The sequence below is a fragment of the Peromyscus leucopus genome, chromosome 8b (genome assembly GCF_004664715.2).
Source record: "Peromyscus leucopus breed LL Stock chromosome 8b, UCI_PerLeu_2.1, whole genome shotgun sequence".
Lineage (NCBI taxonomy): Eukaryota > Metazoa > Chordata > Mammalia > Rodentia > Cricetidae > Peromyscus > Peromyscus leucopus.
The window spans coordinates 75,294,776-75,317,573 of record NC_051086.1 but is presented as its reverse complement, the minus strand read 5'-3'; the positions used below and the strand labels follow the sequence as shown (position 1 = coordinate 75,317,573).

At 45.2% G+C, this 22,798-nt stretch overlaps 1 protein-coding gene across 2 annotated transcripts in view; it reads left to right on the top strand.

Annotated features, from left to right (window-relative positions):
* Ca10 (carbonic anhydrase 10) overlaps window positions 1-22,597 on the top strand; it is a 517,658-nt gene extending 495,061 nt beyond the window's left edge. For both annotated transcript variants that reach the window (XM_028868886.2, XM_028868885.2), the window contains exons 7-10: window positions 3,735-3,807; window positions 17,248-17,402; window positions 19,415-19,589; window positions 21,298-22,597. In XM_028868886.2, the coding sequence (XP_028724719.1) occupies window positions 3,735-3,807; window positions 17,248-17,402; window positions 19,415-19,589; window positions 21,298-21,320 (426 nt within the window). In that variant the 3' untranslated portion in view covers window positions 21,321-22,597. The remainder of the gene's footprint in view (window positions 1-3,734; window positions 3,808-17,247; window positions 17,403-19,414; window positions 19,590-21,297) is intronic.
* The last annotated feature ends 201 nt before the right edge of the window (window positions 22,598-22,798 follow it).

The window sequence follows — 22,798 nt, the reverse complement described above, 5'->3', positions numbered from 1 at the left end:
AAGAGAAGTGTGAGGTGCTCCCCCCCCCCCCAGCAGGCCCTGCACTATAAACCTCCAGGCTTCCCCACAACTTTGGAGTTCATCTTCCTTTCTCACTCGAATCCTGGTTTATAATCCTGGCAGGCAGAATTAAGACAAAGTCCCCATGTTGACGGCACGACCTTCAGCCATGCTCCCCCCCCTTGCCCCCGCTTCCCCCCCCCCAGTATCCAACAAACAAGAGCAGTGTGAAATGTCCAACTGAACACCTGAACACGTTCTGATTTGGTCTTTTAATTATCTTTAATATTTTGGCAGCTATAAAGTGATGCAGCTGTGCAATTCTTTAAATAAAAGAGTAAGATTTCCTTTTTGATTGTAAAAAGGTTCTTTTTTTTTTTTAAAGTAAGCTATGTTAGTTACAAATGCTTCACTGAACTGGAGAGGTCTGTGGCCAAATTGTTAGAGAAAATTAGACCAACCAGAACTTGGAATGCAAGGAAGAGTTTCGGTAGAAATTCAGCATTCACCACCAAGGAGTTTTAACAGAGCTGTTGGAATAATGGGGTCCCCAGGGACCCCATAGGCAATAGTCCCCCCCCCCAACAACAGACTGTGCAACAGGTACTGGCTGTCTTCCCAGATGTCAGGCCTCCTGCTCACTTCCTCACCTTCATCCAAGCCAGGTCAAATTCCTGGAGCTCGTAACAGCCCAGCCAGGAAAGACACCCAAGCCTTGCCCCGCTGTAGCAGTCATTAGTGGATTCCCATCATGTGCCTGCTCAGCAGATCTGGGAGAGGAAGTAAGGATGAGAAGAGAGAAAACAACACTGAAAAAAACCACACACGCCAAGCCATATCCCACTGGTACCTGCAAGCCTGGAGCAAATTCTTCCTCCAGTCCCAGTTCCAACACAGACAACCAATCCATGCAGTCAGCCTGGTCCACACGCACTGTGAAGCCTAGGGGTATGTTACATATTGTTAGGTGACCAGGAATCACCCCCTGCTATGGTTTTCCCCCATGCCAAGCCTTCCATGAGTAATATCCAGAGACCAATCTGCCTTTCCCAATCCTTTGTGTCCCTTTAAGAGCATCTCAGTGTCAGTCCCTGACTTTGCCTCACTTGGCTCAAAGTTTCTAAGTCAGTGAATGCCATCCTGGAAGCTCAAGCGTGTAACAGCTGACAGTGACGGATGGAATGACCGGCAGCCAACTTCCTCCACAGCGAACTACCAGTGTTTCACAAGCTCCTGCAGAAATTTGTGATACACTGAGGTCCTGACCAACAGTCAGGCTTGCAGGTCCTGGTTGCTCCCCTGAAGGTTGGGAGGACCTACACTAAAGCCTTAAGCCAGTAAAGGACAGCGGCCAGCTCCTGAATCTTCCCAGGCCAGTTTGGGCCCTGGGGAATTTACCATTCCTTGAGCAAACCTGAACTTTTCTGGCTCAGTCTCAAAGTAAACAATAGCATTCCCTCTTTCCTCCACAAAATCAACTCCCAGATTTCCGGCTCCATGGTGATCCAGCTGAGCTCTGACTTGTCATTCACTCATCTCAAAACTCCAACTGAGCATGGGGCAGAGGCCCATCCTCTGCTAGACATTAGCACCCAGAAATGAGATGGACTGAATCCTTAGTCTCTAAGGATGTGCCACCTCTGACAGTCAGTCATCAGCCCTCCTTCTGATGCTGCCGCCTCCCACCTCCGGTTCCCTGTAGGTACAGCAAGAATGTAAGATGTGAAGTCCCCACACAGGAGTGGTTCATCTGAAGAAATGTCACCCTGACCAAATCCCGAACCCGGGATGGCTGAGGGTTTGGTGGAAAAAGGAGATGGCTCGGCAGTAAAGGGTACATGTTGACAAGCCTGATGACCTGAGTTCAATTCCTGGGACCTTGGTGGAAAGAGAGAACTGACTGCCAAGAGTTGGCCTCTGAGATCTACACATTCTTTGAGGCACAAGTGTGTGCACACACACAATCAATCAGTCACTCAATCAATAAGAGAGACTGGTTTCCCCCTCCCTCCCGTGACCACCGGGAGCTGAGATTTGGCTATAATTGCTGTTCGAACACACACCATTAACTTCCCACTTAGCTCACTTATATCAAGTACATATTTTATCCTCTCACCCACACTGCCAACACGCTTGTGCCCACAAATCATCTGTGTGCACTTTGGAAATATTTCAATAATTTTTAATCAGCCCCAAAGGGGACTGACTGGTCTCAACAGCAGTATTGTCCAGCTTGTCAGGTACCAGGAACCCAAGGCACCCAGCAATTGAGACCCATTGCAGATTCCTACTCCACCAGACACCTTCATGGCCCCCCTGCTGTCACAGAGTGTATCAGTACGAAGAGGAGGAGGCTCTGAGCTGTCTGTCCTTTCAATGCTAAAAAGTATGTCACAGTAGAAGCTGAACTGCACATACTGTCTCCAGGGAGCATCAGTGTTCAGCTTGGGACATCCCCCCGCCCCTTGGAAGGTAGATTTTTGCCTCCACTGAGCATCGTCCTTCCCCAAGCACTGGTTAGCTGTGTGTCTCACTCCAACACACCCAGAAATCCGTGTGAAAAGAAAGACAGATGGAGACAAAATAAACAGCCTGTGCTTTCTCCAAACTAAAGTTACCTGTTGCTTATCTAATAACGATGATCATCTGCCGTGATTTTTCCAAACCTCGGAATAAATCAGATTTAAAATGTGGATGTGTCACAACACCCGATTAGCAGCTGAGATGTAAATTGCAGAGCTGCGCTGAGCAAGGTAGGAGGGAAATGACTAAGATGAACAGCGGTACTGAGAAAAGACTGAGTAAAAGGGGTGTTGTTAAGGAAACTACACAGCTCCACGAGGCTGCCTCATGATAAAGGGTGATTCTTTGACCCCAGTCTGTTGCTGAGCTTCTTCCTCCAGAGGAAGAATCTGGATATGTAAGAGCATAAGTAAAAAATGGAAACTCATCTCTAGTACAATGTTTAGCCTGTTTGAGGTACTTGGCAAATCTTTCTAGGATAGATGGATGGGTGAGTGGATGGAAGACTGAATGTTGTGGTTTATAATATATTCATATGCTAATGATCTGTGGAATTACAAGCTTCACTTTTTCCTCGCTCTTCTGGTACCCTTATTCTAGATACTCTTTGTACTTAGACAAATGCCCCTTTCCTGACATTTCATTCCATATTCCCTACTCAAAACCCTTTGATGGTTCCCCATTACTGAGGAATAAAGTTTAAATGTATCCTCTTGTGATATTCAAAGCCTAACATGGGCTAGCCTCCCATCCTGTCCTTTCCAATGCCCTTAGCTCCAACTACACTGGATATTTGTATGAGTATCTGCCTCTCATGAACAGGTCCTTAGCAGGGATGCTTTCTTGTGCTCCTTGTCTGTTTTCCTTTCCCATATTCTAGTATTAAAAAACTTCAGTGCCATCCATTCTTCCAAACCAACTCAGATCCTAGCTCCCCTGATTCCCAGACAGTGGGGTGGTCTCTCCCTAGTGACTCTATCAGAGCAGTCCTTAATCCACACGAAGACCATTTATTCACCTACCTCTCTTCCTTCTGGAGATGAGGTGTCCATACAGAGTAGAGTGTGTGTCTCTGATCTCTGAATTTCTAACCATCATAGATTTGGACCCATAGTAAGCCATCAATATGAAGGAATGAAATAATGCATGGAGATGTTTGCCCTGGAAGAGTGACTGAAACTTAGTCATTAATACTTTCTCTCGCCCTATAGGTTTCTGATTCATCAAACCCATTTCTTAATCGAATGCTCAACAGAGATACTATCACAAGAATAACATATAAAAGTAAGTTTGGTTCAATTTCCTTTACAGCAACTATTCTACAAAGGTTAGTCCTGTCGGAAGGCAGGAAGCCAGAACTGATGATTTCCATGGGCCCCTTTCTGCCTCACAATCCTTTAATTCTGTGGAAAGTCACTCCAGAGAGTCAGGGTTGGCTAAGAAGCAGCCCATTTCAAACCCAAGTCCCCAGAGTGCCTTTGTCATCCACGCCTGTCTAAGGCAATAACGATTATGATGATGTGGTCATCGTTATCCTGTGGATTGGTAATGAGCTCGGGGATTCTATCGGCTGACTGACTCTACCATGTCAGCTATCTACATAGTTGGGGCTTTGCCAAGTATGTGATGGAAAAAACCACCCACCAGGTACTTTGGACCCAATATGGACCTTTTCAGAACCACACCTGATCCAAGTCTGATTTCCCTCCAGAAGGGGGCTGGGCAGCACCTTCCTTCATTCTCCACACCTCATGAATGTGTAGGGTTCTGCCAGCTTCCCAAGCTTTCAGATTACTTCATCCTAAACTTCTTAATCAGAAAAGAAGAAAGTGTGCCGAGGTGAAGGGGGAAGAACAGAGAAGGTAAACCTGGAAGTCGCAGGACTGAGGGAAACCATGGGAGGCAGCACAGATCAGGAGATCAAAGTCAATATGGGGAACAGCAGGGCCATCTAGCTAGGAATGGGCAGGAAACTGGAACTCAAGTCTCTGCCTTGACCTCTGTCAAGGAACCCCCTCACTTTAATACTGCTTCTTCATTCACAAAGTGAAAAAGTTCAACCCCGGGTTTTTGAAATCTTAAAGCTCTGGTATTTGTGAATCAAACAACAGGTAGATAATGATTTCCAACAATAGAAAAAAAAACATGTGGACATTTGAATTCCCACATCCCCCTGCAAAATACTTCCCCCGAGCCCGTAGCTCAGCTGGGCCTGCTGCTTTCTGCCTCCAGTGTGGTGTGGAAGAGACAGTGGAAGGATGGGACAGAGATCACCGCCCTCTGTCACTCTATCACTGGCTGCTTCTCCCAGCCCACATCTTCAGTAGGAATGTAAAGATGGCTGAGATGCTGGTCCTCCCCACAAGGGGCTCACCATCAGGTCACTTCTGTCTGACGAGGTTGGGGAACGGATGGGGTGACACAATGGTGAACCTCAACATACGTCACCTGCAAGGCTGACTTAAATCCTTTCCACACACAGCCATGCCCTCCCTCATCAGTATTCTCGTGGAGTTCTCTCCAAGCACATGCTTAGATTGCTCTGCTAAGGGAGATATTTCTGTCTTGTGTGTAAATAGCACATTTATAACTGCCTATAAAAGATTATTATTCTTTTAACTTTTTTGATTAAAAAGGCATGAAAATTAAATAAAATGTTTTCAAATTATCTTGAATTTGCAGTTTAGAGACCATGAAAAGCCATGAAATTGCACATTAAACCCCAACATACAATCTGTCTGATTTCCACTAGCAGAGGGGATCATTAGGGGGTCTTTTGCTCCCCTCCCCTCCCCCTACACCAGTCTGATTAATATTAAGTGAAGTGGTTACTGACACAGAAGGAAAAGCAGAGGAAGGGAAGAGAGAGGACGTGGGAGAAAAGATAGAAGAATGGAGGGAGGGAGGGCAGGAGGGAAGGAAGGAAGAAGACAGGCAAGCTGGAAGGAGGGAGCCAAAGCATTCCAGAGTGGCAGCATTACAAAATTTGCTGAACATCAAAGGGACTGGGAAAAGTTCAGAGAGGGGATCTGTCCCTATCAACACTGCATCTCAGTTACTGGAGAACTGAACATCCTCCTTCAGACACAGTAACAGGTGCGGGGGGCGCGGGGGGGGGGGGGGCCGAGGCAGGAAAAGTGTTCTAGGGCCAAGTCTCTGTGCTGTCACAGGGAGCTTATGATGTTTCCACCACTGAAGCAGAAACACAGAAAGAGGAAATAGATGTATTCTCTCCTCCATCCATCCCTCATGCTCAACACCTGCCAGGGCCACAGAAAGAAAAGGAGGAAGGGTGAGGTTAAGCAGGATACCCTGGCCTACATGCTGAGACATGATAATAGGTCCTCTAATAGCAGATGTTCTAAGGGAGGTGTCCCCCATGGTGACCTTTGTCACACATCTGAAAGGAGTTTCACCCCAGGGATAATGATGGCTTGATACACAGAATTGGCCCAGACACCACCATGCCCAGGACATTGGCAGAAAGGGATTGATTTGCTCAGCAGGAAACCATAGCTCTCTTCCCTCCAGTTCAATTTCCTACAGCCTCCAGCAGGGGAAGGTTGGCCCTGTGGCAGGTAGGGAGCCTGAAATGAATCATCCTCAAGCATGCAACCTAGGCATCTCCCCACCCCTGAGCCTCAGTAAGAGGTAGCAGGTTATACTGGCATCAGCCCACAAACTCAGGTCAAGATGAAGATGATGCTACCTGCCTGGGGCACCTATTATAGTATCCTGCTTCCACACTCTTAAATGAGACAGGTAGCATCACAGAGATGAGGATGGGGAAAGAAGGAACTTCCTGAAGCACAACCCATTCTCCTATACACATGGGTCCTCCTGGGCATGGTTCCAGTGTTATTTCCTTTTTCTCATGCTTCCTTCTTATGGGGCAAGGAAAGACAAACTCCATGGTCTCAAGACTAATTATAATTCTGGGATTTTGGCATAACACAAAACCTTTCAGCATACTTTTCTCTTCATTACAGCTTGAGTTCGGGTTGATGAGCAATCACACTGCTCATCATCATGTTGCTTCTTATACTTGCTTCCACTTAGAAGGGGCATCGACTAACCACAGAACTAGCACAGTGACACTTGGCCAGCTCAGGCTGATCCTGGCCCAAGCTATCTCCAACTGCCACATGCATGTTACTTTACATAGGGACCTCCCGTGGAAATCAGCATCTTCAGAGGACACTATCACACTATCATGATTGGCATACCCCGTCACCAGAGACAGCACCACAGACTGGAAACTAGTCCAAGCCTTCAAGCAGAGTGACAGCATCTTCTGTCAAAAGGCACACTCTGGGCTAGGTAGATGGTCCATGGAATAGGAGCACTTGCTGAGCAAGCCTGAGGACTTGCTGATTCAAGCCTGAGTTTGAATCCTCGGCATCTACAAAAACAGCCAGCCATGTCTGCATTTTCAGCCATAATCCCATCTCTGTGAGGGACAGAGACAGAAGACTGAAGTTTGCTGACTGCCAGACTAGCTCCGTGTTTAGTGGCAGACCCTGTCTCAAGGGAATAAGGCAAAGAGAAATAAAACAAGACACTCAATGTCCTCTTCTGGCCTCCTCATGCATGCTCATGTGCAAGCACACCTGCATACATAACACACACATACACACACATACACACACACACACACACACCACATATACATATACCATACATAGAGAAAAAAAAGTGTACTGGGATTACTTGACTAAAAATAGGCTAGAGAAAGGCTGGAGAGATGGTTCTGTGGCTAAGAGTACTTGGTCCTCATGCTGAAGACCCTGGTTCAATTCCCAGAGCTCACAACTGTCCATAACTCCAGCTCCAAAGAATCCAAAGCCCTCTTTTGACTTTTTCCGCAGGCACCAGTTATGCACATGGATTTTCATACATACATGCAGGCAAAACATTCATACATATAAAATAAAATAAGTGAGTCTAAAAATTTTTTAAATACACTACAGTGTGGCAAGGGTGAAAACAGAAAGTGATTACAACCATCCAAATAATGGGACAATGGCATTGATGGTGACCAGGTCAATGGGGAGAAGGTGATGATAAGTGATTGGATATATTTTAAAGGGACAGAAGGAGATTGCTTGGTAAATCAGATGTTTAATGTGTAAGAGAAGACAGAACCAAGGATTCCTATGAAATTTTTAGTGCAAGCTACTGGAAGGAAGATATTTCCATCCCCTGATATGGGGAAGACTCCGATGAAGCGTGTCTGTGGGTGGGGAAGGGATCACAGATCTTGAACATGTCGTGCTTGGGGTTTCTATTAAGCATTCAGAGGAGGGGTGGTGTAGGCAGTTGGATATATGAGTCTGGATTTCAGGAGCGAGAACCATAGTTGCAAATGTGGAAGACATCAGCATCCAGATGGCATTTAAACTTGGGTGAAGTCATAAGAGTAAGAATAAATACAGGAGAGAGGCGGGAAAAGTCCTCACTTCTGAAAGGGCAGCTCAAATCTTCATGACTTGGAATTGAAAACCACTTCTAAATATATATCTTTGAGGCCGTATTATGGAAAAGGCTCCTATGTGGCCATCTCACCAGCCAGCTGAGGAGGTGCAGGGAGGACGGAGCAGCACAAAAGTCACTTGGCACAAGATGGCAATTATAGAGATAGTCCACTCACTATCTCTATACAGGACTGGGGACAGAGGGAAGAACTGAGAAAGGAGGAAACTGGGGGAAGTCATTCTCTCATGATGCAATATGTATTTTACAGTATATACATATATGTATATATAATATATTTGTATTTTACAGTGTATATATATGTATAAATATATATGCATACATACATACACACATATACTATAAAAAGAAGTAAAGGTACTCTTGCCAAAGTATGGGAGAATTTTGGAATCCTTGTTGGTAAAGACCGCCATTATCATGGGTGACCACGCTCTCCTGTGAAGAGATCAAAAGGAGCAGACCTGGTGTGTTTTAACTTTTCTCATTGTGGTGATAAAAATACCTGACCAAAGCCACCTCAGCCTGGAAGACTTTCTTTGGCTCTCAGGGTACAACTCATGGTGGGGGAGAAATCACAACAGCAGGAGCTTGAACCAGCATGTCACACCATCCCTAGTCAAGAGTCAGAGAGATGAGTGCTTGTGCTAAGTTCTCTTTCATCTATTTTTCCGGGACCCCAGCACATAGGGCAATGCTACCTACATTGAGGATAGCTCTTTCCACCTCAATAAACCCATTCTAGAACACCCCCCCCCCATTGGCATACCCAAATGTCTGTTTCCGTGATGATTTTAAACCCCATTAAGTTGACAACCAAGATTAGCCCTCCCACTGGGCTCCTATCCTAGCTCCATCACGGTCTTTGCTGTTTGACTCCAGATGTGTTTAACAACCTTAAGGGACAATGGCCTCATCAGTAAGCTGATGTTGAAAGGGCTGGATGAGGATTAAATAAGACAATAGGTCGATTGCCTGGGCAGTGATTGATATTAACTCAGTGTACAGTATTTCTGTGTCCCTAAGTTTTGAGGCATATGCCTGTTGAATCCAGCTCCTGAATGTTAGGAGGCAAGTCACTGTGCCAACAACAGTTTACTCTGAAGGCGAGTGTAGCTCCAGGCCTGCAGGCAGTGGTGGAATATGCTTGCTTCAGAGAAGCCCACTTAACTATGGTTGGATATAAGTAGTGCACACAAGGGCTTCGTGAGATGTCACTGCTATCCATGGGCACTTAAATGTCATTTTTTAAATTATTATTTTGTGGGGGGGGGCATTTTGCCTTCATTTATATCTGCATACCATGTGAGTACAGTGCCCCAGAGGTCAGAATAGGGTGTCAGATCCCTTGGAAGTGGAGTTCCAAAGCCACCAGGTCCTCTAGAGGAGCAGCAAGTGCTCTTATGGTTGAGCCATTGCCCCAGCCCCAGGAGCTTGAATTTCGTACATCTGAGTGAAACTTGTAAAATATTCTCACTAACCAGGACCGACAATAGAAAAGACCAGCCTGAATTAATTTCAGGCTGAATTTAAAAAGTCTTCTAAAGAAAATCCATTTTATTAAAGTCACATTCCGCTTCAACAGAGTGAGGGTCAAGACTGAAGGCATGACATTGAAAAATGGATTTTCAGAAAGGATTTTTCTTGAGGAGATATTGGTAATTTAGCCTGAAGTCTTTTAATTTTTAATGCACTGTACTGGGATGATGTTTATAAGCCTCTGTTTTCCTTGTTAATTAATTAGCAGACACGGCACCTCAATTACATAAAAGGTAACATTTGTATCATTTTAGTACCACTTGATTTCATTGAACCAGCACTTTTCACAGTCTTTTCAATAGGCGAAACTAATGATTAATGGATTGCAAAGAGCCTTCTAGAATGGATAACAAGAAGTGGTGATCAGAGCGTTGTTGCAAATGAACACTTTCTCAAATCCTCGGGCAGTGTGTTATTCTGGCGGCTTTCTCTTCCCTCAGTTGCAGTCCACATGTGTTGTGACTTAGATGTCAACCGTCCCCACAGGCCTGAATGTTTGTGTGCTTTGTCCCCACCTTGCAGTGTTGTGTTAGAAGGTGGTGGAATCTTTAGGAATGGGGCCTCACTGGAAGAATTAGGCCACTAGGGGTTACTGCCCAGCCCTTGTTCACTCTGGCTGACCTGTTTCTTGACGGTTGAGGCGATGAACTCAGCTACATCGCACACCTGCTGTCACAACTGTGAGCCACCCCCGGCACCATGCCTTTCCTCCCATGATGGGCCGTAGCCCCTCAAACTGTGAGCCAGAAGAAGTCCTTTCTGCCTTGAGTTGTTCCTCCCAGGTATGGAGTCACAATGAGGGAAATTAACTGATACAACACTCAAGTCATGGACAGAAAGGACAAAGAAGGGCTTCGATGTGAAAAAGAATGCAGAGGAACATCAAGTCTGAATAGGAAGACATCAGCTTTCTGTGTTAACATACGTCCTCCAAGGCGATAAAGACACACCAACTGGAGCATTTGGAGGAGAACTTATAAACAGGGCATTCAGCACACAGAACAAGCTCTTAAAAGGTGTTTTAATTAGCCTATTTGTAATTTCAAGTTAGCCACACCTCCCCCAAAATTCCCCAGTAAAATATGCATGTGTATGCAAGCACAGACCAGCCTGTAACTGCCTTCTTCTTCACAGCTCTCAGGGAGAGTTCTCCGCACAGCTCTCCTGGGGGGGACACAGTATTAAGTGTATTGAAGGATCACCAAAGAGCTTAAGCGTATTGCTCCAGGTGCCTTTCTCTATGCTTAATTGAACATGTACTCTCATTTTTGAGGAACAGACTTGGGAGTGTTTTCACATAATGGGAAATTCTGCACACTGCTTCCAATGTTGCTGCCAGTAGTTACTCATGGCAGTGAGGAACAGGTGAAGTGCAGCTTGCCTCCAAGAATACAGTTTTCAGAGGTCTTTTCCTCATTTGTTGTTTGCGTAAAACAAAAAACAAAATTGTATTACTTTATTCTATTGCGATTGCCTTTTTTTGTTTCAGTTGAATTTGCCTCAGATTACAAGGGGGCATAATGTTATTCAATATACTAAAGTTGCCTAGTCGTTCCATATTGATCAACGCCAGTATTGATCTTTGGAAGTATCAGGCACTTGACGAAGGCACCCAGTGGAAGCTCAGACTAAAGACAGAGTCCCCATCTGAGACATTTCATCCTAATGAGTTTCTCTTGAACAAAAAATAAAGTCTCAGCTGGGGACTTCTTATTTGTACCTATGAGAACTCAGTATGGAATAAATCCTAGATTCAACATAGTATGCCACAGAATCAAAGGGACAGCTGTCAGCTTCCACAGTCATTCAGAACAGTAGAATTCTATACATATTGATTATCCAAGGGTGATCTTCCTGTCCTTGTAAACCAATAGCTGACACGTTAACAATGCAATGTTTTCATGCCAAAACCTTGACCTACTGAAAATAAATTTGGCTGTATAAGCTTGTTGATGTTGAGAGGTGTTTTGGGATCTATGGAACATTTTTTACATGAAGATAGCCTTAGAAATTATCCACAAATGCCCGTTCAAGTAAGAAGAGGTTTTGTAGGTTACCCATGAAGAAACAGTAAGCTACTGGCAAACATATAATTAGAACTTACCCTTGAAGTATGACCCCTGACTTGAAGTCTGAGGCGTTGCCTGCTTATAAACCATAAGAGAAATTATGGAAAAACATCTCTGAATGCTGGAGCTGAAACTTTCTGACTTACCTATAGTTTTTCTTGGGTCATACTAACTCTATTCTATTTGTCGTAGTTATTTTTCTATGGCTGTGATAAAACACCATGTCCAAGGCAACTTATAGAAGAAAGAGTTTATTTGGGGCTCACAGTTCCAGAGGGTCAGAGTCCATGACCCTCATGGCGGGGAGCTTGGTGGGGGTGGGGGGCAGGCCCGGCACTGAAGCAGCAGCTAAGAGCTCACATCTTGAGACATGACTATAGGGCAGAGAAAGCTAACTGGAAATGGAGTGGGCTTTTGAATCCTCAAATCCCGCCCTCAGTGACACACCTCCTCCAACAAGGCTTCACCTCCTAATCCTTCTTTAACGGTTTCACAGACTCGGGACCAAGTGTTCAAATACATGAGCCTGGGGTGGGGGGGGTTCTCACCTGTCAAATTCACCAAGCAACCTCCCGTGGAGAGAAGAGGTAAATGCAGCAACACAGCCTCTAGTTCTCAAATTCCAGCGCCTAAAAGAAGGGCAACTGCTCTAATTTCAGCTTTTGAGGTAGAGAGGCGCCAGTCACGAGAGCAATGTTAATGTAAGCTGGTGCCAATTTCAGCAATGTAATTAAGAGAGTACATGCGTGTTTGATGTGGAAACATGGCGTCACCGTATGGAGCAAGAAACAAGGCCAACAGCCTCATGGATACCTCGTGTATCGTGTAGCAGGGATGGTAGGTGCAGTGCATTGAAGTTAGTGGTGCAAGCTGAAGCCATGCTTCCCCGTCATCGCCCGTCCAATGTCGACTAATTCCTTGCTTAGTTTCTGCTCAGCACCATCACCAGGGGGAGCTGCTGAGCAGAAACCGTTCTACTTGTGTTTACTGAACATTCTGTGATAGGGTAGACCTCAAAATGGGATCCACAATAAAAGAAAGAAAGCCCTTCCCTCTGAGGCTCACAGTTTAGTGGGAAGAGTCAGCTAGCTAAATAATTCCTGGCCAGCTAATTCAGCCGGGAAAGTGAGAGTTCTTGGTATGACAAGTAGTTTACCAGAGAGGCTGTGCAAGGACTCTGTCGGTCACAAAGGGGACACTAATACTACCTAGCATGGCTGAGTGCTTACTTGGATTGAGTCTTGTGCTAGATAGTACTTGTAGAGCACAGTCCTATTTTTTCATCTAATAGCCTGTGAGCCAAGTACTCCAACTTTCTGTATGCTGCGAACATGGGAATGGAGGTTCTTCTTACCTATGGGTCCAAAGTCATACAGAGGCATTCTGTATGATCATTCAAACTCAGGCCCCACGCACCAGATTCTTCAAGCTAGCTGTTTTCAAGTTCTGTAGAGGAAAATTAAAAGAGTAAACATACATATTAAAAAGATTGATAGAAAGAACACAGTAGCCACTGATGATCCCAGGAGGGTGGCCACTGACTATGGTCATTGTGTCTGACAGAGGGGTGACCAAAAAAGACTTTCCCACCAGGACCCCAGAGGTTGGAGTATCAACACTACGGTGTTTTGAGACATGCAGGTACCCCACGAGGAGGATAAACACATAAACATCACCTTTTTGTCTCTTGCTTCCAGCCTGTTCCCTTCCCCAACCCTTTCCTCAAATATGGCTGTGGCACAGGGGCTGGTCTACTTTCTGGGAAATATAAGTGTTCTTTATCTTTGGCTCCAGTTCTTCATGGAATATCCCTCATCTCTACTGCGTCCATCCTTCACCACCACCACCCCACTAACCCCACCCCCCGCCGCCATGCGCCAAATGAAAATAAAATACAATAATAGCAGCATGCTAGGGTACCCAATATGCTCCTCGTACAAGCTTGGTTAAACAAATCACTCTGACCTTTAGTAAAAATGTGCCAAATGCTTCCTTCTCTCACTCAATATGTTAATCTTCAGGCCAAACTGCCATCAGAGCAAGCCTCATTAAGTACAAATCTGATCAGGCCAGCCCTGACTCCAAACTGCCTCCAGGCTGAAACCCAGCTCTCAACAATGCAGACAAGGGCCTCCTGCATGTGGTCTGTGTTGACCCTGCTAGCCTCATTTCCCACAATATCCCTCTGCCTGCATCCTGCCCACACTCAAGCTGTCCCTAAGTCCATAGCCCTCTGAACTCCCTTAGCTCTATCTCCTGCAGCATGTCTCTGTAAGCAGTGCCCTTGACACCTCACCCCATGCCAGTCACACACTGATTACTTCCTGTCATTCAAGATGTAGTTCAGGGCAGCGCCTTCTGTCATCCTTTTCTGAGTCCCCCTCCCCCACACACACACTCCAGATAAAGCTGACAGCCCCTCTTCAAGCCTGCACATCACTAGATCACTAGGAGTCTGTGACTCCTACCTGCATTCACCTAATTATGCCCGGCTCATCTGCTCTGAGCTTGGTGCTGGCAGATGTTCAGGGCCTAGGAATAGTTGCACCCAGGATGAGATAGATACCCAGCCTAAGTTTATTATGTTAGTGACCGATGAAACTCAGGAGGATCAGTATATGAGTGTGTACTGTGGACATTGTGGCTTTGTGATAGGAACATCTGATACCTCAGGCCACAGTACAGACTCGGCCCAGGCAGATTCCAGTGGCTCCTTTCCTCTTTGGTTTGTCTTTGGTTTGTCCTTAGTGTCCCCATGGAAAGTGTTAGTTTCTATTTAAATGGAAAGTTTTTTAAAGTTGCCAAGCACAGTGGTATGCACGTATGTATACCAACCAACACTTGAGAGGTAGATGACTAGTAATGACTGGAAATCAATTAAGAGTACTTGCTGCTCTTGTAGAGGACCTATGTTCATTCCCAGAAATCACATGAGGTGGCTCATAACTGCCTATAATTCTAGCTCCAGGAGACCTGATACCCTTTTCTGGCCTACATGGGCCACATATCTATGTATACACAGACACATAAGTGAATTTAAAATATTTTTAAGAAGGGAGGGAGAAAGAAGAATGGAAAGAAAAGAGAAAGAGGAAGAGGGGGAGGAAGAAATTCTTCATCTTAGGGTCAGTGAAATTTTTCTCCAAGCCCAGATTGGCTGATCTCTCTTCGAGCATTAATTGAGCCCTGGATGGGTCCTTGTACCACAGTAGAGTGGGAAGGTTTTAGATGGAGCAGGTAAACGGTAGATTTGTTTCAAACTACTAACTTGATTGGTCTTCTACATGTAACAGCCAAGGAGCACTAAAACTAAAAAACCCTTGGAAAAGCTGGTTCTTTCTTATCAGAGAAAGTTTGAACAGCTCCTAAAGGAAAAAGTAGAGGAGTGTCTTCACCTGTAAAAGTTGATTGACAGCATGAACACCAATAGCAGTAGACAGCGCAGTCATCACCCTGGCATAGTCATCTACATATGTGTATTGCCATGTGCTGTCTGGGTCTTCACCTGGAACGAGGGAGGCACTGCATCTCCCCCGTCCATTACTGTATCCTAAGGGCCTAACCCTGGGCCCAGCTCAATCGGTGCTTAGTGACTATCTGGTGAATTACTGAATGGCCTTGGCTTGCAGGTCAGGAAAACCTACTCTGCACGCACCTTCTTCCTCTATGACTGTGGACCTTGTCTCTCCGGTCCTTATTCTTCGCATCACTGTAGATGCTTTACTATATGTCTGACCCATCTTTCTGAGTATGAAGTGTCCAGCTATACGTGACCATCTTTCCTTACACAATACAGCACTTGAATGATGACAGCAGCCACTGTAGCGTTAGTCCTTTCCCACTGGGAGTTGGACGCATCCAGAGGGACTCCAGGAGTGAGCCAGTCTCATCCCTCTGCCAGCCAGGCTTTGGTGCCCTACAGAGTCCTCTCCTGGCTCCTAGAATGGCCATATGGTGGGTGCTCTCAGCACACTGGGACATTTACCACCTCTGGAGACAGATCTGCAATTCCTGGGGCATGAAAGCCGCAGTAAGATGGGATCAGGGACTGAGAAAGACAAGAGGCTTGGACAGATGGTCAGGGAACACAACATTGAGAGACAGAAGCAAATAAAAGGTAAGGGAATAGAGAAGCTGCAGAACCTGGGAAGGAGAAGCCAGAAAAATAAGAAGATGAACTGCCGCATTATGGAAGCTGAGAGAAGAAAGCAATAGTCTTCAACAAAGAAAGAGAAGTTATTGAGAGAGAAAGGAAGGGTAGAATATATCAAAAATTGCAGACCCTAATACATTATCATTTTCTAAAAAAAAAAATTCAACCAATGCATTGAATAAAAATATTGGGAAAAAAAAACACCAAAATGCTAATAGTAATTGTTTGAAATGATTAGAATTGTATCGTGTTTTTCTCTTTTATCCCCATAGTCTTCCTATGTATGCATGTTATTTTTAAAAATTAAAAACTATTTACTAACAAAAGATGTGATACGTATAAAAGATCAGACCGTCTGTATGGGCCTACGGGGGTGGGGGGGGCATGTTACAAAACAGAGGTCAGCTGTTGAACTTCAGCTTTGAATTTCATGATAGGATTTGGTCTGGTTAATTTCTTCCTAAAAGTGTTTTTTTTAATATCCTTTTAATCAAGCAGTGTTCACAAATAAGAATGGCAACTGGACAACATTTCAACAGGCCCTGAAGCCTTGACATAATTCCTATGTGTATTGGTTGTATATTTTGGCTCATGACTTCAGAAGTTTAGTCTATCATCCTCGCGAAGGCGTGGCAGAGAGCAATCCATCCATGATGGCAGGAGCTTGGGGTGGAGATTGTAGCAGATAGGACACAGACAGAGCAAGCTAGAACTAGGGGCTGGTTTGACATCAAAGGCCCACCCTTAAGGGCCTATTTCGGTGAGTTAGGCCCCAAACAAGCCAGCCTTCAAAATAGCATGACAAGCTGCAGACCAAGCATTCAAACATGAGCTTGGATGTGCTGCTTGTAATGGTGTTCGGAGTTGCCTTCTAAAATGTGAGCCTGTAGGGGGCGTTTCAGGTTCAAACCATAATACTGTGAAGCCAGATGTTGGGGCACCCACGGCTCTGCAGACAGTCCTGTTGTAGGCTATGTTATTTCAACTCACCAGTATTCAAAGTCCCATCTTCCTTTCTTCCTTAAATCCCTGATGTCAGCCTTAGTCATGTGACTTCTTTGACCACCAAAATGTGAGCAGAAGTGAGTGACACGTACTGCTTCTGGGATGAAACGATCTTAGAGTTGCCATCTTTCACAAGGCTTGCTTTCCATTCTGTCAGGGTGACCTCCAAACCACAATGCAACAACCATCATTGGCTGTTCTATGAGTCTGAGTCACAGAATGTGAACAACAATAACCTGGAGGGGAGACTCCAGCCACCTGGACTGTTTGTAAACAATAAATAAAGTTCTGTGGTTTAAAAAAAAATGAATAAGGCACCAGCTAGGTGAGGAGAATAACAACTGAAGATGCTGACGGATACAGTCTTCCGAAAGCACAGTACATAGTTTAATACTATATAGAATAATGATGCATCAGCAATACTTCATCAAGATGCTAAGTTTTGTTTTTAATTACCTCCCTTTCTAGATGATGCATATTTACTACAGGGACTTAATATAGAGGAACTGTATCCAGAGACCTCTAGCTTCATCACTTACGATGGGTCGATGACTATCCCACCCTGCTATGAGACAGCGAGTTGGATAATAATGAACAAGCCTGTATACATAACCAGGATGCAGGTGAGCTTCCCTTGGGTTCTTTAGCTAATGGGAAGAAAGTGTGAGGACTGGATGAGTAGGTTCTGAGGCTGCGGTGCTGATTTAACCAGGATTTGTGCAGCCGTAAAGCACAAACAGGGTGGCACGACCAACAGAAACCTGTTTGCCTCAGTTCCAGGGGGCAGAGACCCAGATGAAGGCATCAAAAGGGTTGGTTCCTTCTGAGAATGTGAGAATCTGCTCCATGCCTGGTCCCTGACTTCTGTGGTTTGCCAGAAATCTTGGTGTTCCCTGGCTCGAGATGTACCACCCCCAGTCTCTGCTCACTGTTACTTGGTGTCCTCTGTGTGGTTACATCTCTGTCCCAATCCACCCTCTTTAAAAAGACCCCAGCCGTACTGAATTAAAGCGCTAACCCCAATTACTTCATATTAACTTTGCTGATTGCATCAGAAGTAGCCCTACTTCCGGGTAAGGTCACATCCCAAGTACTACAGATTACCAATGCCTTCAATTCACGAGTTTGGGCATACACAATTAAACCCACAACACCTGTGTTGATAGAGTCAGCCTCTGAAGTGCACTAATCTGAACTGTGAAGACACTCCACCTGCCTGAGGGAAGTAAGACTGCGGAATCCGTGCCAAAATCACGCTCTGAGATAGAGTGTTCAGCGTACAGATAGAGGTGCAAATGGATACAAAGGCAATGGCTCACTCCTGCAACCCCAACCCTTGAGAAGCTGAGACAGGAGGATGACCACAAGTTCTAGGCCAGCCCAGGTTACAGAGTGGGTACCTCTCTCAAAAACTTAACAATTTTTAAGCTAATTTTTTTGAACCCATATAAGCTAAAGCAAACCTGGGCAGTAGAGTGCTTGCGCTACATGGATGAGAGAGACCCTCGGTTCATTCTCTAGCACTAGAGACAGTAAAAAGAAGCTATGTCGATTTCATGACGAAGAGACTTCTCAGATCTTTTAAAAAATAATGCGTGTGTCAGTCTCCAAGCAGAGGTAACACAGCATCTCACAAATGTGCTTTGAATGTGGGAGTTTTTAAAGATCATTTCAGATAGTCTATTCCTCAGCACGGCACGGGAACCAGCCTGTGCCAGCTCTGCTCGGTGGCTCAATGTGCACTCCAGGCTTGCCACCCTCCTCCTCTTCCCCATGATGAGGGTAGATTGCATGCATCTGTTCCAGCTCTGATATCTAGAAAGCCTCAGAGGGAAGATGGGCAAGTGAGGCAGAACCCCATCTTCTTGGCAAGATCTATGTTTACAACCTGACAGCATGAAGTTTCCAGTCCCTGATCCTGTCAGGACTTGTTAGATGGCAAACAGTAACAATTCCCTCTGATCACTCAAACTCAGAAAAGGAACATATTCTAAAGATACTGGAGTATCCCAGAGAGCTCAAGGCCAAAAACTGGTTGGGGAAGGGGAGGCGCTCTCCACTCTCCTCCTCCTTCCCTCTTTCTCTCTCTTTTTCTCCTCCCCTTCTTCATCCTCTCTTCCTTCTTCTCCCCCTCTTCTCCCATTCCTCTTCTTCCCCTCCTCTTCCTGCCCCTTCTCATCCTTCTCTTTCTCCTCTCTTCCCCTTCTCCTCTTTCTTCCAGTTATTTGCTTTATTCTTTTTTGCTTCACAATCTTATGGTCAAACAGCCTAGGTATTCACAAGAAATAAATTGCACTGGTCCAGCTTAGTTCGGTGAACCAACCACTATGGCCTGGGTAGTAACCAGGTAGGGTCAAGGTATCTGATTCAGCAGAAACTGCTGCCTGGGTGCGTTTGAGAATGAGAAGCAATGACTTGTTTGAAGTCCATGAGCTAGCAAGTTAGATGCAAGTGTCCTCCGTGTCTGAAGGCATCCGTGGACCTTCACCTCAGCTCAGCTGGGAGAAGGGGCTCTGAGGACCCGTGACCTTTCCCAGATAATCTGATGTTACCTGACCAGGCAAGGGCCCACTTGACCTTTCTTGGCCAGCACATTCACAGAGTGGCTGGATCTCACAGCTGTTTCTCTCCTCAGATGCATTCCCTACGCCTCCTCAGCCAGAATCAGCCATCGCAGATCTTTCTGAGCATGAGTGACAACTTCAGGCCTGTCCAGCCACTCAACAACCGCTGTATCCGCACCAACATTAACTTCAGTTTACAGGGGAAGGACTGTCCTAACAACAGGGCCCAGAAGCTGCAGTACAGAGGTGAGTACAGGGGCCCAGAGAGGAGCAGCGCCCAGGCCAGAGGGCCGTCTCCTAGCTTAGGCCTACCTCCCATTGTAGGAACTCTGATGGTAAAGTCACTGCCACACCCATTTGCAAGGTGCTTCTCTATTAGCAAATTCTGTGTGTCATACATAGATGAAGGAGATGAAGCTTAGAGGCTTGATTTGTGTGATGTAATGTTAATGTGTACAGATGTTTAACATCACATGTATCAAACCTTTGCATCTCCTCTGGTTTAGGCAAAACAGTCCTTTCTATTGACATTTTATCAGAGAGCTCAGAAAACCTGATTTCCCCAAGGCCGTTTTAGGACAGAGCAGTAAGAAGCATTGGAGGTTTTAGCTATGTGTCCCCTTAAAAGGGATGGAATGTTCTAAATGCCACATTGAGCTAGGGTCGAATGAGTGAGTAGTCATATCTTTTTCCAGTGCCATGTTCCTATAAGCAGTTATTATTCCTACTAAAGGAGGCACTTAAGATGACATCTGTCTCCTGTGCCTGGCTGGTCCACACTCAGGCTTCTGTCTTTTCTTCTACACACTGACTGAGCATCCTTTAGCCATCATGGCAAACTCCCATTGTGAAAAGGGAAGTCAAACAGGACAGAGTTCCAGCGATGTCCTGCACTAAGAGTCAAGACATTCAAGGATCTACCTTTAACAAGCCATGTGGCTACAACCTGGGCTTTTCCCACTGTTTCTGCTCTCTTCGTAGCAATCATGACAGTCACCATAGCTTGTGCCTGAATAGGGAGTCCTTTATAACAATGACATGGTCCCCAAATACAAGGGCTGTGGTCATTTCCAGAAAGCTTTCGAAAACAGCTACCCCTGCTGCCCCTTAACCTCAACTGCATTGGTCCTCTTTCCTCTGAATTCCTTCCATCCTTTTTTCTCTCTTAGACACTCAGGAAGATGACTAAAGTATAGAGTCCTTGCTCCCTTTCAGCCACAACTACTGGACAAATACCTGATTCTATCATTGACCCTTCTCTGTATTCCTCACTGATTTATTGGGCACCTACTATATATCGGGCACTTAGGTAGTGGTGGTGGTACAGTGGTGATGAAGATAGATATAACCCTAACCACAGAGAGGTTGTGATCTAAACCAGGGTTTAGTACTTTTGGTGGAAAGAAGCAGCAATCAAGCATATTAGGCAGTGTAGGTCAGATAGTCTCTGCCCCACTCCAGTGAAGTAGTATGAAGTCAGCCATAGGTAACATGCAAAAGACGTGGCATGAAATCAGCTATAGCTAATATGCAAGTAAAGGGGGGAGGAATGTGCTCCATTGAGGCCATTAACTAAAGTTTTCCTATCTCTGGTCTAAACCAGTGCCCCCCACTAGAACTTTCTACATGACAAAAAATAGTCTACACCTGTCTCAGCTATTGAACATTTGAAGTGTGACTAGCTTGATGACACAAGGACATTTATTCTTTTCATTCACTTGGCTTCACAGTAGCCACCTGAAGATGTTGGCTGGCATTTTGGAAAGCACAAGTCTAGAAAGCCACGGGGCAGGGACTAGTCATGATGCTAATCAACAAGCAGGCGTTTAGAAGACAGCCCCTTCCCCTTTTGAGTAGGTCGCTTGCACTGTACGCACATTAATTCAGCTGTGCCTTGTTTTGTGTTGTGTGTATGTGTGTGTTCGGTGTTGTTTCTCTCTCTCTCTCTCTCCAGTAAACGAATGGCTCCTCAAGTAGGGAACTAAGCCAAGAAGAATCCCACCTCAGTGAAATTCTACAACTGTGAATTGACGTAACCCAGAATGCCCCCCCCTTCTTCCTTCTCCTTCCTCCCCCAAGCCTTTCACTCTTTGGATTGGCCCCTTCTTCATGAAAACTATTTGCAAAAATGTGTCAGAAGAATGCATCTCTACATACACACACACACACACACACACACACACACATATGTAAACACGAGTACACACACATCCATATACCACCTCCAGGATGGGAAGTCAAGTCTCAGAAACAGAGGTTCCTTCATCAAAGGTCTTAGAAGAAAACAACCAGTTAACCTGATTACAATTTTGATACTGTTTTCCTGAACTAATAACTCTATCCAATGGGACTTCTCAGCCTTTGTACATACAAAAATTCTTCCGAAAGAGAGAGGGGAGAAAACACCATTTCAAAAGCATCAAGTGGACTCTGTATCCCATCATCCCTGACGATGTCCTAGGATACCCTGAGGATGCTGGTGACAGGTGAACCAGGACAAAGCTGACCAGGGACACTTATTTCTAGATTACAATTCTTCTGTTTACTCAATGATTTAAAAAGAAAATATTCAAAAAAAAGGACATACATCAAAGAGCTATACGTTGTGTATATATATATCACCGCAGACTATAAGAATGGAATTATTTCCCTCTTTGTCACATAACCGTACTAGGATTTGCCCGAGATCAGAATCGATCCATTTGCTGTTTCTTGTTTTCTGAAGGTCATACATTGTGTTTGGTTATTGTTAACAGCCCAATAAATGTGTTTAATGCGTTGATTTCATTTTTCTGGCTTTGGTCTGTTCTCCTTCCTGCCAGGCTAAGCCCTAGCTCCATGCAGCTACCTTCTTGGATCTCCCGTGGTTCCTTCACCTCCATGTTTTGTTCATTTGCAGCCAGTTTTACTGAGTTTGTGGCAAGCAGGAATGCACTTGCTAAGCAGGTATGCCTTTAATCCCACTCCATGGCTCGGTCATTCATCCCAGGTGAGCTTCGGCCTGATATAGTAGGCGACAGATTCCTTGCGTTTCAAAACTGCCATTCCCCGCCCCCCAACCCCTGTGATGCTCCTGAAGGAATGCACTTTGCCTTGTAAATTCCTGGGAAATTGGGGTATCTTTTCTCTCCAGGTGCAGCCAGATCTCACAAAGTACAAACGAATGCCTTTCTTTTCTTGTTTATAATGGTCACTCACTGTGTTTGGTTACTGTCAAAAAACAAAATCAATAAATGTGTTTAACGAGTTGCCCAATGCCCATGTCTGAGTTTATTGAGAAGGAGGATGCTCCCTGCTGAAGTTCCTTGAAGAGTCCTGCTGAGTCCACCGAGCAATTGCATACAGCCAGCAGGGTAGTCAGAGCTGCCGGGACAGGCTGTCTAGCCAGTCCCAGAACCAGGTAATTAATACCCTGTTGAGAAAACATATAGGCTTAGCTGCTGAAAGGGATAACT